The sequence below is a fragment of the Oncorhynchus masou genome, unplaced genomic scaffold, assembly GCF_036934945.1.
Source record: "Oncorhynchus masou masou isolate Uvic2021 unplaced genomic scaffold, UVic_Omas_1.1 unplaced_scaffold_2334, whole genome shotgun sequence".
Taxonomy (NCBI): domain Eukaryota; kingdom Metazoa; phylum Chordata; class Actinopteri; order Salmoniformes; family Salmonidae; genus Oncorhynchus; species Oncorhynchus masou.
The window spans coordinates 1,508-17,500 of NW_027008796.1; the positions used below are offsets into that span (position 1 = coordinate 1,508).

The 15,993-nt window shown below is 46.7% G+C and overlaps 1 protein-coding gene across 1 annotated transcript in view; it reads left to right on the forward strand.

Moving 5' to 3' along the window:
* The first annotated feature begins 2,023 nt into the window (after positions 1-2,023).
* LOC135533354 (meteorin-like protein) overlaps positions 2,024-15,993 on the forward strand; it is a 28,533-nt gene continuing 14,563 nt past the window's right edge. Inside the window, exons 1-2 of the mRNA XM_064960707.1 lie at positions 2,024-2,396; positions 13,900-14,312. Of these exons, the coding sequence (XP_064816779.1) occupies positions 2,299-2,396; positions 13,900-14,312 (511 nt within the window). The 5' untranslated portion in view covers positions 2,024-2,298. The remainder of the gene's footprint in view (positions 2,397-13,899; positions 14,313-15,993) is intronic.

Sequence of the window (15,993 nt, forward strand, 5' to 3'; positions counted from 1 at the left end):
ATATGTTCATCTCTAGGAGAGGGAACGCATCTCCTCCTGAGCGGTATGACGGCTGCGTGGTCCCATGGTGTTTATACTTGGTACAATTGTTTATACAGATGAACGTGGTACCTTCAGGCATTTGGAAATTGCTCCCAGTGATGAACCAGACTTGTGGAGGTCTCCATTTTTTTTCTGAGGTCTTGGCTGATTTCTTTTGATTTTCCCATGATGTCAAGCAAAGAGGTACTGAGTTTTAAGGTAGGCCTTGAAATACATCCACAGGTACACCTCCAATTGACTCAAATTATGTCAATTAGCCTATCAGAAGCTTCTAAAGCCATGACATAATTTCTGGAATTTTCCAAGCTGTTTAAAGGCACAGTCAACTTAGTGTATGTAAACGTCTAACCCACTGGAATTGTGATACAGCGAATTATAAGTGAAATAATCTGTCTGTAAACAATTGTTGGAAAAATTACTTGTGTCATGGACAAAGTACATGTCCTAACCAACTTGCCAAAACTATAGTTTGTTAACAATAAACTTGTGGAGTGGTTGAAAAACTAGTTTTAATGACTCCAACCTAAGTGTATGTAAACTAGTTTTAATGACTCCAACCTAACTGTATGTAAACTAGTTTTAATGACTCCAACCTAAGTGTATGTAAACTAGTTTTAATGACTCCAACCTAAGTGTATGTAAACTAGTTTTAATGACTCCAACCTAAGTGTATGTAAACTAGTTTTAATGACTCCAACCTAAGTGTATTTAATCTAGTTTTAATGACTCCAACCTAAGTGTATGTAAACTTCCCACTTCAACTGTACATGTCGGTCTCTCACTCTCTCTAACGTCGGTTTCACACATTCATAATAGTTGTTAAAGCTATACAGGTGTCAATGTGGCTGTGGAGGCAGGTGTCAGTGTTGTGGGGTTGACTCCCAGACAGCGTGTCCCAACACGCATCATGATTACATTACAACAGCTGGGGTCTAGTCAGTGTGTCCTGACAACATGCTGCAACAATGTAGCAAGACCAATACAAATACTGTGTTAACATAGAGGACACACACACACACACACACACACAAACACACACACACACACACACACACACACACACACACACACACACACACACACACACACACACAACACACACACACACACACACACACACACACACACACACACACACACACACAACCACACACACATGTCCAAAGAAATCAGAGATTAAAAGTGCCTTGTCTCAAACAACTCTAGTTTCCCCTTGTCTCAAACAACTCTAGTTTCCCCTTGTCTCAAACAACTCTAGTTTCCCTTGTCTCAAACAACTCTAGTTTCCCTTGTCTCAAACAACTCTAGTTTCCCCTGTCTCAAACAACTCTAGTTTCCCTTGTCTCAAACAACTCTAGTTTCCCTTGTCTCAAACAACTCTAGTTTCCTGTCTAACGGGTTTCAGTTTTTTTTAAATATATGATTATGTGTGTGTGTGTGTGTGTGTGTGTGTGTGTGTGTGTGTGTGTGTGTGTGTGTGTGTGTGTGTGTGTGTGTGTGTGTGTGTGTGTGTGTGTGTGTGTGTGTGTGTGTGTGTGTGTGTGTGTGTGTGTGTGTGTGAAGTTCAGTTGGAAAAACACACTTATATCTTGTTTCAAAAGAAAAACTTTCCAGAGGACTGTATATATATATATTTGACAGCCCATCAAATGTAACAGAACAAGATGGTTGTACCCACATATGTCATCATAACGAATGACTGACAACAAATATCAAGTAGAATTGGAATGATGAGGGGCACTTTTGGAAAGGAAAAGTTTAAGATAATGAACCACAGATTACTCAGTCAATTTACCCAAACTTTCACCGGTGGGTTATTTCGACTGTAGACTTTGTAATGTATCATTTATCAATTCCTAGTAAGTAGATACGAGCCTCGGTGAGATTTTGTCATTATAGAAACATACTTCCAAGATCTAGCCGAGAAGGCATTGCGCATGCGTGCGGATCTGCTTGGTGAAGGGGAGTGACGTGAGAAGACCTCAGAGAAATTCACTCACTGAACTTCCAGTAGAGGAATGCAAGCAGCCGCTGTCCGTTGTAGGTTACGATACGGTGGATGGTTCTTACTGAAGTAACGCTTTTTTTCACGGTTCTATTAGCTTTTACGGGAAGAAAACAACATTCGGAGACATTTCAACAGGCGACCAGAACCGATGGGGACGTTATGTCGTTGGAGTTACGCGGGTGGATTTGGTTGTTTTAGTTGAGAAGAAGGAAAGTGTTGCGCTCGGAGCAACAGCGGTGGGATTAAACATGCTGACACCGATTTTAACATACTTGTTATCGGTCCTCCTGCTGTGTCGGATAGCGTTCTCTCAATATTCCAGCGATCAGTGTAGTTGGAAGGGCAGGTGAGCGTTCTTCTTTATAACTTTCATTATTTCATGCACTGCTTGTTCATAATGGTCGAATTGAAAAGGAGCTGTGCAGACGAACTATTTGTAGGCTACCATTTAGATTTGAATGCTTCGATTTGTGGAAATTAAAGTTACAGAATGGTGAATGCGTCAGTGTTTTTATCCAAGGCCGACCGGTGAAGAGATTGTTATAATGTAATAAACTAAATAGAGAATGCGTTATCCATTCTCTCCTGAGAGGTGAATTACACAAATCTCTCCCTCTTACTGAATGATCACCTTGAGTCAGGTCTGTGGAATGCGACTTCTGTCAAGGACTCCAAGCGCGGAGATTTATCCCTCTTTATTTTATGAACACAACATGATAATGGTTTTGAGATTATTACTTTAAAACAAAATCTAATTATATTTTAAAACATTCATATTCAACTGAAATGGGCCCTTTTTTTCAACCGAAGCGTTCTAATAACACCTTTAGGATCACGTTTAATGTTGATACAGTTCAATGATCAAGTGGAAATGTATATATTGTTTCATGAATACGCACAGTGATGCATCAGTAGAAGTCCCGTTTGAGGTGGCTCCTCGCGACGCCTATAACAGGCTACCTTGTAGACATTTATACATCTCAACTTCAGCACACAACTTTTCCCTTTCGGTTCTTCCTTCCCTTCACTTGTTATAAAATTCGAGTCCCTCTTTTTAGAAGCAACAACCATGGCTTAAATAGTGATATAGTAAGAGGCTTTAGTACTTGATTTTGGCACCTCATGAAGTTTGACAGTTCGTGAATGACTCTAATATTTTATTTATTTAACCTTTATTTATTTAACTAGGCAAGTCAGTTACGAAAAAAGTCTTACTTACAAGGACGGCCTCCCAAAAGGCAAAATGCCTCCTGCGGGGACGGGGGCTGGGATTAAAATAAACATGTATTCAATGAAAATATAGGGTAAAACACACATCACGATAAGAGAGACAACACAACAGTACATATAGAGAGACCTAAGACAACAACACAGCAAAGCAGCAACACATGACATTATGCTCAATGTAGGTATTAAATTACTGCTGGTGGTAGGCCGTTATTGTAAATAAGAATTAGTTCTTAACTGACTTGCCTAGTTAAATAAATAAATACAACATAAATGCTGATGTTATAGAGGTAAAACATTATTTGTCTTCATAAATAATCTATTACAGACAATCTAGAGGGTTATAAATCATATATTACAGACAATCTAGTGAGTTAAAAATCATCTATAACAGACTACCTCATTTTGTTTACCTGTCAGCCCCAGCCTCGAACTCAGGTCCTGTATGTACCTAACTGACCAGCTCTGCCCGTTCTCCACCATTTACCTGTCAGCCCCAGCCTCGAACTCAGGTCCTGTATGTACCTAACTGACCAGCTCTGCCCGTTCTCCACCATTTACCTGTCAGCCCCAGCCTCGAACTCAGGTCCTGTATGTACCTAACTGACCAGCTCTGCCCGTTCTCCACCATTTACCTGTCAGCCCCAGCCTCGAACTCAGGTCCTGTACGTACCTAACTGACCAGCTCTGCCCGTTCTCCACCATTTACCTGTCAGCCCCAGCCTCGAACTCAGGTCCTGTACGTACCTAACTGACCAGCTCTGCCCGTTCTCCACCATTTACCTGTCAGCCCCAGCCTCGAACTCAGGTCCTGTACGTACCTAACTGACCAGCTCTGCCCGTTCTCCACCATTTACCTGTCGCCCCAGCCTCGAACTCAGGTCCTGTACGTACCTAACTGACCAGCTCTGCCCGTTCTCCACCATTTACCTGTCAGCCCCAGCCTCGAACTCAGGTCCTGTACGTACCTAACTGACCAGCTCTGCCCGTTCTCCACCATTTACCTGTCAGCCCCAGCCTCGAACTCAGGTCCTGTACGTACCTAACTGACCAGCTCTGCCCGTTCTCCACCATTTACCTGTCAGCCCCAGCCTCGAACTCAGGTCCTGTACGTACCTAACTGACCAGCTCTGCCCGTTCTCCACCATTTACCTGTCAGCCCCAGCCTCGAACTCAGGTCCTGTACGTACCTAACTGACCAGCTCTGCCCGTTCTCCACCATTTACCTGTCAGCCCCAGCCTCGAACTCAGGTCCTGTATGTACCTAACTGACCAGCTCTGCCCGTTCTCCACCATTTACCTGTCAGCCCCAGCCTCGAACTCAGGTCCTGTACGTACCTAACTGACCAGCTCTGCCCGTTCTCCACCATTTACCTGTCAGCCCCAGCCTCGAACTCAGGTCCTGTATATACCTAACTGACCAGCTCTGCCCGTTCTCCACCATTTACCTGTCAGCCCCAGCCTCGAACTCAGGTCCTGTACGTACCTAACTGACCAGCTCTGCCCGTTCTCCACCATTTACCTGTCAGCCCCAGCCTCGAACTCAGGTCCTGTACGTACCTAACTGACCAGCTCTGCCCGTTCTCCACCATTTACCTGTCAGCCCCAGCCTCGAACTCAGGTCCTGTACGTACCTAACTGACCAGCTCTGCCCGTTCTCCACCATTTACCTGTCAGCCCCAGCCTCGAACTCAGGTCCTGTATGTACCTAACTGACCAGCTCTGCCCGTTCTCCACCATTTACCTGTCAGCCCCAGCCTCGAACTCAGGTCCTGTACGTACCTAACTGACCAGCTCTGCCCGTTCTCCACCATTTACCTGTCAGCCCCAGCCTCGAACTCAGGTCCTGTACGTACCTAACTGACCAGCTCTGCCCGTTCTCCACCATTTACCTGTCAGCCCCAGCCTCGAACTCAGGTCCTGTACGTACCTAACTGACCAGCTCTGCCCGTTCTCCACCATTTACCTGTCAGCCCCAGCCTCAAACTCAGGTCCTGTACGTACCTAACTGACCAGCTCTGCCCGTTCTCCACCATTTACCTGTCCGCCCCAGCCTCGAACTCAGGTCCTGTACGTACCTAACTGACCAGCTCTGCCCGTTCTCCACCATTTACCTGTCCTCCCCCAGCCTCGAACTCAGGTCCTGTATGTACCTAACTGACCAGCTCTGCCCGTTCTCCACCATTTACCTGTCCTCCCCCAGCCTCGAACTCAGGTCCTGTACGTACCTAACTGACCAGCTCTGCCCGTTCTCCACCATTTACCTGTCAGCCCCAGCCTCGAACTCAGGTCCTGTACGTACCTAACTGACCAGCTCTGCCCGTTCTCCACCATTTACCTGTCCGCCCCAGCCTCGAACTCAGGTCCTGTACGTACCTAACTGACCAGCTCTGCCCGTTCTCCACCATTTACCTGTCAGCCCCAGCCTCGAACTCAGGTCCTGTACGTACCTAACTGACCAGCTCTGCCCGTTCTCCACCATTTACCTGTCAGCCCCAGCCTCGAACTCAGGTCCTGTACGTACCTAACTGACCAGCTCTGCCCGTTCTCCACCATTTACCTGTCAGCCCCAGCCTCGAACTCAGGTCCTGTACGTACCTAACTGACCAGCTCTGCCCGTTCTCCACCATTTACCTGTCAGCCCCAGCCTCAACTCAGGTCCTGTACGTACCTAACTGACCAGCTCTGCCCGTTCTCCACCATTTACCTGTCAGCCCCAGCCTCGAACTCAGGTCCTGTACGTACCTAACTGACCAGCTCTGCCCGTTCTCCACCATTTACCTGTCAGCCCCAGCCTCGAACTCAGGTCCTGTACGTACCTAACTGACCAGCTCTGCCCGTTCTCCACCATTTACCTGTCAGCCCCAGCCTCGAACTCAGGTCCTGTACGTACCTAACTGACCAGCTCTGCCCGTTCTCCACCATTTACCTGTCAGCCCCAGCCTCGAACTCAGGTCCTGTACGTACCTAACTGACCAGCTCTGCCCATTCTCCACCATTTACCTGTCAGCCCCAGCCTCGAACTCAGGTCCTGTACGTAATTGCCTTGACCAAAGTATTCGGCCCCCATTTAACTGTCAGCCCCAGCCTCATTTCAGGTCAAAAAGAAGAATGAACTGAAGCTCTGAAGAATCCACCATTTACAATTGGGACTTAGCAATCCTGATCAACACCTTTGATATTTCAAACTTTTTAACAAATCAAAAACTGAAAAATTGGGCCCTGTAGCCCCCAGTACCACATCTATTCCCCCTTTCTATCATTTATCACTATTGTAAAGCTGGTGATCCACTGGATCCACCTCAGAAGATGACACCATTCTGTATACTTCTGGCCCTTCTTTGGACACTGTGTTAACAAACTTAAATGACAAGCTTCAATGCCATACAACTCTCCTGACTTCCGTAACCTCCAACTTGGTTTCATGCATGTTAACATCAAATGCAAGTGCTATTCAACTTTAGATCGCTGCCCGCACCTGCCCGCCGGTCCAGCATCACTACTCTGGAAGGTTCTGACTTAGAATATGTGGATAACTACAAATACCTAGGTGTCTGGTTAGACTGTAAACTCTCTTACTTCCAGACTCACAAACAATTGAGCATCTCCAATCCAAAATTAAATCTAGAATCAAGTCTCTCACTGTTTCGCAACAAAGCATCCTTCACTCCCAGCTGCTGCTCTGGACACATATGTAAAACTGAACCTACCCGATCCTTTGACTTTGGCAATGTCATTTACAAAAAGATAGCCTCCAACATTCTAACAAAAATTGGATGCAACCTATCACAGTGCCATCCGTTTTGTCACTAAAGCCCTCATATACTACCCACCACTGCCCTGTAAATGCACCTTGGCTGGCCCTCAACTTCATATCTCAGCGATCACTGCCACAGGTTCCAGGTCATCTATAAGTCTTTGCTCGGTCAAGCCCACCTTATCACTCAAACGCTCACTGGTCACCATAGCAACACCCAAATGGAGCACGGGTATCCTGCAGGTATATTTCACTGGTCAGCCCCAAAGCCAACACCTACTTTGGCCGCCTTTCCTTCCTTAGTTCTCTGCTGCCAATGACTGGAACTAATTGCAAAAATCACTGATGCTGGAGACTCATATCTCCCTCCAGCACAAAAACATTTAAGCATCAGCTGTCAGAGCAGTTAGGAAAGATCATTGCTAGCTTTTTCAAACACAAAATCTGTGAATAGCCCAAACTCCAAAGGTCATCCCCATACTGTTATTTATTGTTTTGCTCCTTTGCCTCCCAGCTGCCCACTTGCAACATCATCATCTGATACATCTATCACTCCAGTGTTTATGCTAAATTGTAATTATTTCACCACTATGGCCTATTTTTGCCTTACCTCCTAATCTTACCTCATTTGCACACACTGTAACTTGACTTTTCTATTGTGTAATTGACTGTACATTTGTTTATGTGTAACTCTGTGTTGTTTGTGTATCACACTGCTTTGCTTTATCTTGGCCAGGTCGCAGTTGTAAATGAGAACTTGTTCTCAACTGGCCGACCTGGTGAAATAAATAAATGAAACCTTGTGGGTGAAATTGGGTGAATATATATTGGGTGAATATCCAATTGGGTGAAGTGCAGTGGCATGAAGACAAAGTGGTTTCCTCTTGTAAGCCAGCTGGGAGTAGTCTTAACTGGCAGTTACTTTCAGCCTGTACCAGGGAATCTGTTGCTCATTACCTCTCCATCTCAGCTAATCTCTTCTAATCACATGCAGACGAGAGACGGTGGAAGACTGAGTTAATTAAAGAGAATGTGTTGAGGAGAGGAGAGGCTGGTCGGGTCATGATGACCAACATGTTCTCCTCTGGTCCTCACATCAATGGGCCTTATTCATATTTCACCATCTAACAAGCTTTGACATTTTAAATTGGGTCATTCCTACCAGGAACATCAAGCCACCAGCCTGTTGCTGTTGGCATGGCACCCATATGGTAATAGAAGTATGCTGATAGTTTCCTGCCATCATAGCTTGGCTTTGCTTTGCAGACATATTTGGGCCTAGTCTAGGACTTCAGATGGATTATATGAACGACAGATTTGGGCCTAGTCTAGGACTTCAGATTATAGATTATATGAACGACAGATTTGGGCCTAGTCTCAACACTTTAGATTATATGAACGACAGATTTGGGCCTATTATAGACACAGGTTATAGATTATATATCAGATTTGGGCCTAGTCTCGGACTTTAGATTATATGAACACAGATTTGGGCCTATCTAGGACTTTAGATTATATGATACGACAGATTTGGGCCTAGTATAGGACTTCAGGTTATAGATTATATGAGCGACAGATTTGGGTATAGGTATAGGACCTAGTATAGGACTTCAACAATTATGCATTACATTCTGTGTTAGCATCCCAAATGGTTCCAAAACTATTCCCTATTCAGAGAGCCCTGTGGGCACCTGGTCATGTCTAGTCACTATCTAGAAAATAGGGTTAGAATATGTGGACAACTGCACTGGTTAGACTGCAAACTATATTCCAGGTAATAGGGTTATGGGCCTGGTCATGACGAGTGCACTATATAGGGAATAGGGTTATGGGCCTGGTCATGTCTAGTGCACTACATCTCCAATCCAAAATTAAATCTAGAATATTTCGCAACAAAGCATCCTTCACTCATGCTGCCAAACATAATAGGGACTATGGGCCTGTCATTTACAAAATAGTCCAACACTCTACTCAGCAAATTGGGTTATGGGCCATGGTTTTGTCACTAAAGCCCTATATACTACCCAATAGGGTTATGGGCCTGGTCACTTCATATTCGTGCACTAAAGGTAACAGTTTCCAGGTCATCTATAAGTCACTTGCATAGGGAATAGAGTTATGGGCCTGGTCATGGTCACTAGTGCACTATATAGGGAATAGCAGGTATATTTCACTGGTCAGCCCCAAAGCCACACCTTCTTTGGGTTATGGGCTTCCAGTTCTCTGCTGCCAATGCACTATATAGGGAATAGGGTTATGGGCCTGGTCATGTCTAGTGCACTACATAGGGAATAGGGTTATGGGCCTGGTCAGATCATTGCACTATATAGGGAATCTGGTTATGGGCCTGGTCAAACTACCTCATCCCATAGGGAATAGGGTTATGGGCCTGGTCATGACGAGTGCACTATATAGGGAATAGGGTTATGGGCCTGGTCATGACGAGTGCACTATATAGGGAATAGGGTTATGGGCCTGGTCATGACCTCATTTGCACTAAGTAAACAGGGTTCCATTTTCGACACTGACTGTCACTGTGTGTGTATAGTGAGTGGTTTGGTGGTGCTGTGTGTCTGGCGCCAGGGGGTCAGTCCTGTCCAGAGTGCTGCCTGAACATGTCTCTTCCAGGCCTTTTGTCCCGGCTGCAAGGGGAGGTTTGGCTGATTGACCTGCATTCAGCAGAGGCTCCTGGCAGCCTGGTTACTGTTGCTGCCGTTGGTTGTCTAAGTCAGCTCTACTTTGTCCTGTATGGCATCCTATTCCCTATACAGTTCACTACCTTTGACCACGGCCTATGGCACTGTATAGGGAATAGGGTGAATTTTGGATGTAGCCTGTCCCTCATGATCTCCCTTCATCCTTCTGTCCTAGACTCCCTTATCCCCTCTCTCCTCTCCCTTCATCCAGTTCTGTCTCTAGACTCCCCTCCAGCCTGTTGCTAATCACATGAATCCTCTCCCTTCATTCAGTTCTGTCTCTAGACTCCCTGCCCATAGTTTCCTCTCCTTTCATCCAGTTCTGTCTCTAGACTCCCCCTCCCCTTCTCCTCTCCCTTCATCCAGTTCTGTCTCTAGACTCCCCCTCCAGATTCTCCTTCCCTTCATTCAGTTCTGTCTCTAGTACTAGGACTTCCTTATAGATTATTCATCCAGATTTGGGTCTAGACTCCCCCTCCCCTCTAGGACTTCAACCTTCATTCAGTTCTGTCTTAGACTCCCCCTCCCCTTCCCTATCCCTTCATTCAGTTCTGTCTCTAGACTCCCTGGTCCCCTCTCTCCTCTCCCTTAGATTCAGTTCTGTCTCTAGACTCCCCCTCCCCTCTCTCCTCTCCCTTCATCCAGTTCTGTCTCTAGACTCCCCACCCCCTCTCTCCTCTCCCTTCATTCAGTTCTGTCTCTAGACTCCCCTCCCCTCTCTCCTCTCCCTTCATCCAGTTCTGTCTCTAGCAGACTATATAGAAAATAGGGTTATGGGCCTCCCCTCATGAATAGTCCCTTCATCCAGTTCTGTTTCTAGACTCCCCCTCCCCTGTCTCCTCTCCCTTCATTCAGTTCTGTTTCTAGACTCCACTAAGTCTCTTCCTCTCCCACATTCACTTCTGTCTATAGACTCCCCCTCCCCTCTGCTGTCTCCCTTCATCCAGTTCTGTCTCAGACTCCCCTGCCTGAACATGTCTCTTCATTCAGGCATGTCCCTGGCTGCCCTCTCTCCTCTCCCTTCATTCAGCAGTCTCTAGACTCCTGGCCCTGGTTACTCCTAGTGCCTTGGTTCAGTTCTGTCTCTAGACTGGGCCCCTCATCCTCTTCCCTTCATCCAGTTCTGTACTCTTTGACTCCCCCACCCCTCTGGCCTCTCCCTTCATTTTTGGATGTTGTCCTGTCTCTAGACTCCCTCCTCCCCCCTCCTCTCCCTTCATCCAGTTCTGTCTCTAGACTCCCCCTCCCCTCTCTCCTCTCCCTTCATTCAGTTCTGTCTCTAGACTCCCCTCTCCTCTCTCCTCTCCCTTCATTCAGTTCTGTCTCTAGACTCCCCCTCCCCCTCTCTCCTCTCCCTTCATCCAGTTCTGTCTCTAGACTCCCCCCCCCTCTCTCCTCTCCCTTCATTCAGTTCTGTCTCTAGACTCCCCCTCCCCTCTCTCCTCTCCCTTCATCCAGTTCTGTCTCTAGACTCCCCCTCCCCTCTCTCCTCTCCCTTCATCCAGGCTGTTTCTAGACTCCCCTCCCCTCTCTCTCTCCCTTCATTCAGTTCTGTGCCATAAGACTCCCCCTTGGGGCTCTCCTCTCCCTTCAGGCAGTTCTGTCTCTGACTCCCCCTGCCCCGTCTCTCCTCTCCACATCCAGTTCTGTCTTAGTGTACTCCACCACCACCTGCCTCAACCCTTCATCTATTCCCTTATAGTGCACTACCCCTAGACCCCTCTATCCTCTCCTTCATTAGTGCACTACCTCTAGACCCCTATTCCTCCCTTTAGACCTGGGCTATTCTCCTCTCCCTATCATTCAGTTCTGTCTTTAGACCTGGGCCCCCCTATTCCCTATATAGTGCACTACTTTAGACCCCCCACCCCTATTCCCTTCATATAGTGCACTACTTTAGACCTGGGCCCTCTATTCCCTTCATCCAGTTCTGTATTCTCTAGACTCCCCCTCCCCCTCTCCTTCCCTATATAGTTCTGTTTTAGACTCCCCTATTCCCTATATAGTCCACTTCATTCAGAGCCCTTTCCCTATATAGTGACTACCCTCCCCAGAGCCCTATCCCTTCATTCACTACTTTAGACCAGAGCCCTATTCCCTATATAGTCTACTTCATCCAGAGCCCTATTCCTTATATAGTCCACTACCCAGAGCCCTATTCCTTCATCCAGTTCTGTCTTTAGACCAGAGCCCTATTCCTCTCCCTTAGTCCACTACTTTAGACCCCCCTCCCCTATTCCTTATATTCATCCAGTTCTGTCTCTAGACTCCCCCTCCCCTATCTCCTCTACCTTCATCCAGTTCTGTTTCTTATACCCCCCTCCCCTCTCCCTATTCCTTATCCAGTTCACTCTCTAGACTCCCCCACCCCTCTCTCCTATCCCTTCATCCAGTTCTACTCTAGACCAGAGCCCTATTCCCTACATAGTCCACTACTTAGACCAGAGCCCTATTCCCTATATGCTCCAGACTTTAGACCAGGGAACAATGTCCACTAAGACCAGAGCCCTATTCCCTACTGAGTCCACTACGTTAGACCAGAGCCCTATTCCTACATAGTGGCTACGTTAGACTGAGCCCTATTCCCTATATAGTCCACTACTTTAGACCAGGGCCCCTATTCCCTACATAGTCCACTACGTTAGACCAGAGCCATTCCTGGCATACACCACACTTCATCCCTATTCCCTACATAGTCCACTACGTTAGACCAGAACCTTATTCCCTACATAGTGCACTACGTTAGACCAGAGCCCTATTCCTTATATAGTCCACTACTTTAGACCTGAGCCCTATTCCCTATATAGTCCACTACTTTAGACCAGAGCCCCTATTCCTTATATAGTCCACTACTTTAGACCAGAGCCCCTATTCCCTACATAGTCCACTACTTTAGACCAGAGCCCTATTCCCTACATAGTGCACTACGTTAGACCAGAGCCCTATTCCTTATATAGTCCACTACGTTAGACCAGAGCCCTATTCCTTATATAGTCCACTACGTTAGACCAGAGCCCTATTCCTTATATAGTCCACTACTTTAGACCAGAGCCCTATTCCCTATATAGTGAACTACTTTAGACCAGAGCCCTATTCCCTTATATAGTCCACTACTTTAGACCAGAGCCCTATTCCCTATATAGTGAACTACTTTAGACCAGAGCCCTATTCCCTACATAGTCCACTACGTTAGACCAGAGCCCTATTCCCTATATAGTGAACTACTTTAGACCAGAGCCCTATTCCCTACATAGTCCACTACGTTAGACCAGAGCCCTATTCCTTATATAGTCCACTACTTTAGACCAGAGCCCTATTCCCTATATAGTGAACTACTTTAGACCAGAGCCCTATTCCCTACATAGTCCACTACGTTAGACCAGAGCCCTATTCCCTACATAGCCCACTACGTTAGACCAGAGCCCCTATTCCCTATATAGTGCACTACTTTAGACCAGGGCCCTATTCCCTATATAGTGCACTACTTTAGACCTGGGCCCCTATTCCCTATATAGTGCACTACTTTAGACCTGGGCCCCTATTCCCTATATAGTCCGCTACTTTAGACCTGGGCCCCTATTCCCTATATAGTCCGCTACTTTAGACCTGGGCCCCTATTCCCTATATAGTCCACTACTTTAGACCAGAGCCCTATTCCCTATATAGTGCACTACTTTAGACCAGAACCCCTATTCCCTACATAGTGCACTACGTTAGCCCAGAGCCTTATATAGGGAATAGGTTTCCATTTGAAGCCCAGAGCTGCAGTGTGTAGTCTACCTGTTGAGTTTGATCGGAGGCAGGACATGATCACGTGAAGAGCTGCTATTTCCCTTTGAAGCTGCTCAGGATTCCAGAAAAGGTTTCGCCAGGAGAAAGCTGACGTTTTCTGTTCTTTTGCCAAGTTCTAGGCCTATTTAATTTGTTTTGCTCGGCCCTTGGCTGGAGAACCACTGATTATCTCTGTTCTATATTCATACAGACCCTTCCAGACTGTTGTACAGGCAGTCACAGACAGTGGTCCCCCCCCCCCCCCCCAAAAAAATGTTTTACTTCAGACCAAATGTATCATTCTTTCACACGTGTGTTAGGAGTGTGACCATGTCTCTGTGTATGATGTGTTGTTGACCTCCTCCCCTTCCACACTGACCTCCCCCCTTCCCTTCCAGTGGTCTGACCCACGAGGGCCACAGCCGTGATGTGGAGCAGGTCTACCTACGTTGTTCCCAGGGTTCCCTCCACTGGCTCTACCCTACAGGGGCCGTCATCGTCAACCTGCGGCCCAACACCCTGTCCCCGGCAGCCGCCCGTCTCTCCGTCTGCATCAAGCCCTCTAGGGACTCCCACGGGGCCAACATCTACCTGGACCGGGCCGGGAAGCTGCGCCTGCTGCTGAGGGAGCAGGACCAGGCCCAGGGGAAGGTGACCTGCTTCAGCATCCAGGAGGGGTCTCTCTTCATAGAGGCCATACCTCACAGAGACATCAGTAAGAGAATCACCTCGTTCCAGTATGAGCTGGTTACAGAGAGGACCGGGGCTGGAGCTGGAGCCTTGGCTGGGGTGGAGCCACAAGCACTGTCTGGTGAGATACACTCCTATTGTTGTTGTTGCTTTGGTCGTTAAAGGGGAAGTTCAGTATGGCTAAAGCACTGTCTGGTGAGATACACTCCTATTGTTGTTGTTGCTTTGGTCGTTAAAGGGGAAGTTCAGTATGGCTAAAGCACTGTCTGGTGAGATACACTCCTATTGTTGTTGTTGCTTTTGTCATTAAAGGGGAAGTTCAGTATGGCTAAAGCACAGTCTGGTGAGGTACACTCCTATTGTTGTTGTTGCTTTGGTCGTTAAAGGGGAAGTTCAGTATGGCTAAAGCACTGTCTGGTGAGATACACTCCTATTGTTGTTGTTGCTTTGGTCGTTAAAGGGGAAGTTCAGTATGGCTAAAGCACTGTCTGGTGAGATACACTCCTATTGTTGTTGTTGCTTTGGTCATTAAAGGGGAAGTTCAGTATGGCTAAAGCACTGTCTGGTGAGATACACTCCTATTGTTGTTGTTGCTTTGGTCGTTAAAGGGGAAGTTCAGTATGGCTAAAGCACTGTCTGGTGAGATACACTCCTATTGTTGTTGTTGCTTTGGTTGTTAAAGGGGAAGTTCAGTATGGCTAAAGCACTGTCTGGTGAGATACACTCCTATTGTTGTTGTTGCATTGTCATGGCGACGTTAAAGGGGAAGTTCATATAGAAACACATCATCTGGTGAGATACACTCATATCACACTGAACTGGGCTTGTGCAGGGGAAGTTCTATGGCTAAAGCACTTGTTGGTGAGACACACTCCATGGATGATAGTTTCTTTGGTCCAAGACTAAGTTCAGACTGGCTAAAGCACTGTCTGGTGAGATACAACTTCCCCTTTTGTTGTTGTTGCTTTGGTCATTAAAGTGGAAGTTCAGTATGGCTAAAGCACAGTCTGGATGACATACACTCCTATTGTTGTTGTTGCTTTGGTTGTTAAAGGGAAGTTCAGGTATGGCTAAACACTGTGGATGAGATACTCTCCTATTGTTGTTGTTGCTTTGGTTGTTAAAGGGGAAGTTCAGTATGGCTAAAGCACTGTCTGGTGAGATACTCTCCTGTTGTTGTTGCTTTGGTTGTTAAGAAGTTCAGTATGGCTAAAGCACTGTCTGGATGAGATACACTCCTATTGTTGTTGTTGCTTTGACAGTGGATCAAGACTCTCAGGTATGGCCCAGACAGTGGATCACAGACTCTCCTGGTTGGTTGCTTTGGATCGTTAAAGGGGAAGTTCAGTATCACAGACTCTGGTGAGATACACTCATAAACTCTTTGGCTAAAGTTAACTGAAATTTGTAGTGGCTGACGACAGACAACTGAACCATGGATGATAGTTTCTCCTGGTCCACAGACTACTTTCAGACTGAGGTACCAGCTAGCATTAAGGTCTAAAATCATGAACTTCCCCTTTAATGCTAAAGTTGATGACCGTGGCAAAGTCGACAAAACCTAACAGACTCTCCTGGTTGGCCCAGACAGTGGATCACAGACTCTCCTGGTTGGCCCAGACAGTGGATCACAGACTCTCCTGGTTGGCCCAGACAGTGGATAACAGACTCTCCTGGTTGGCCCAGACAGTGGCTCACAGACTCTCCTGGTTGGCCCAGACAGTGGATAACAGACTCTCCTGGTTGGCCTAGACAGTGGATCACAGACTCTCCTGGTTGGCCCAGACAGTGGATCACAGACT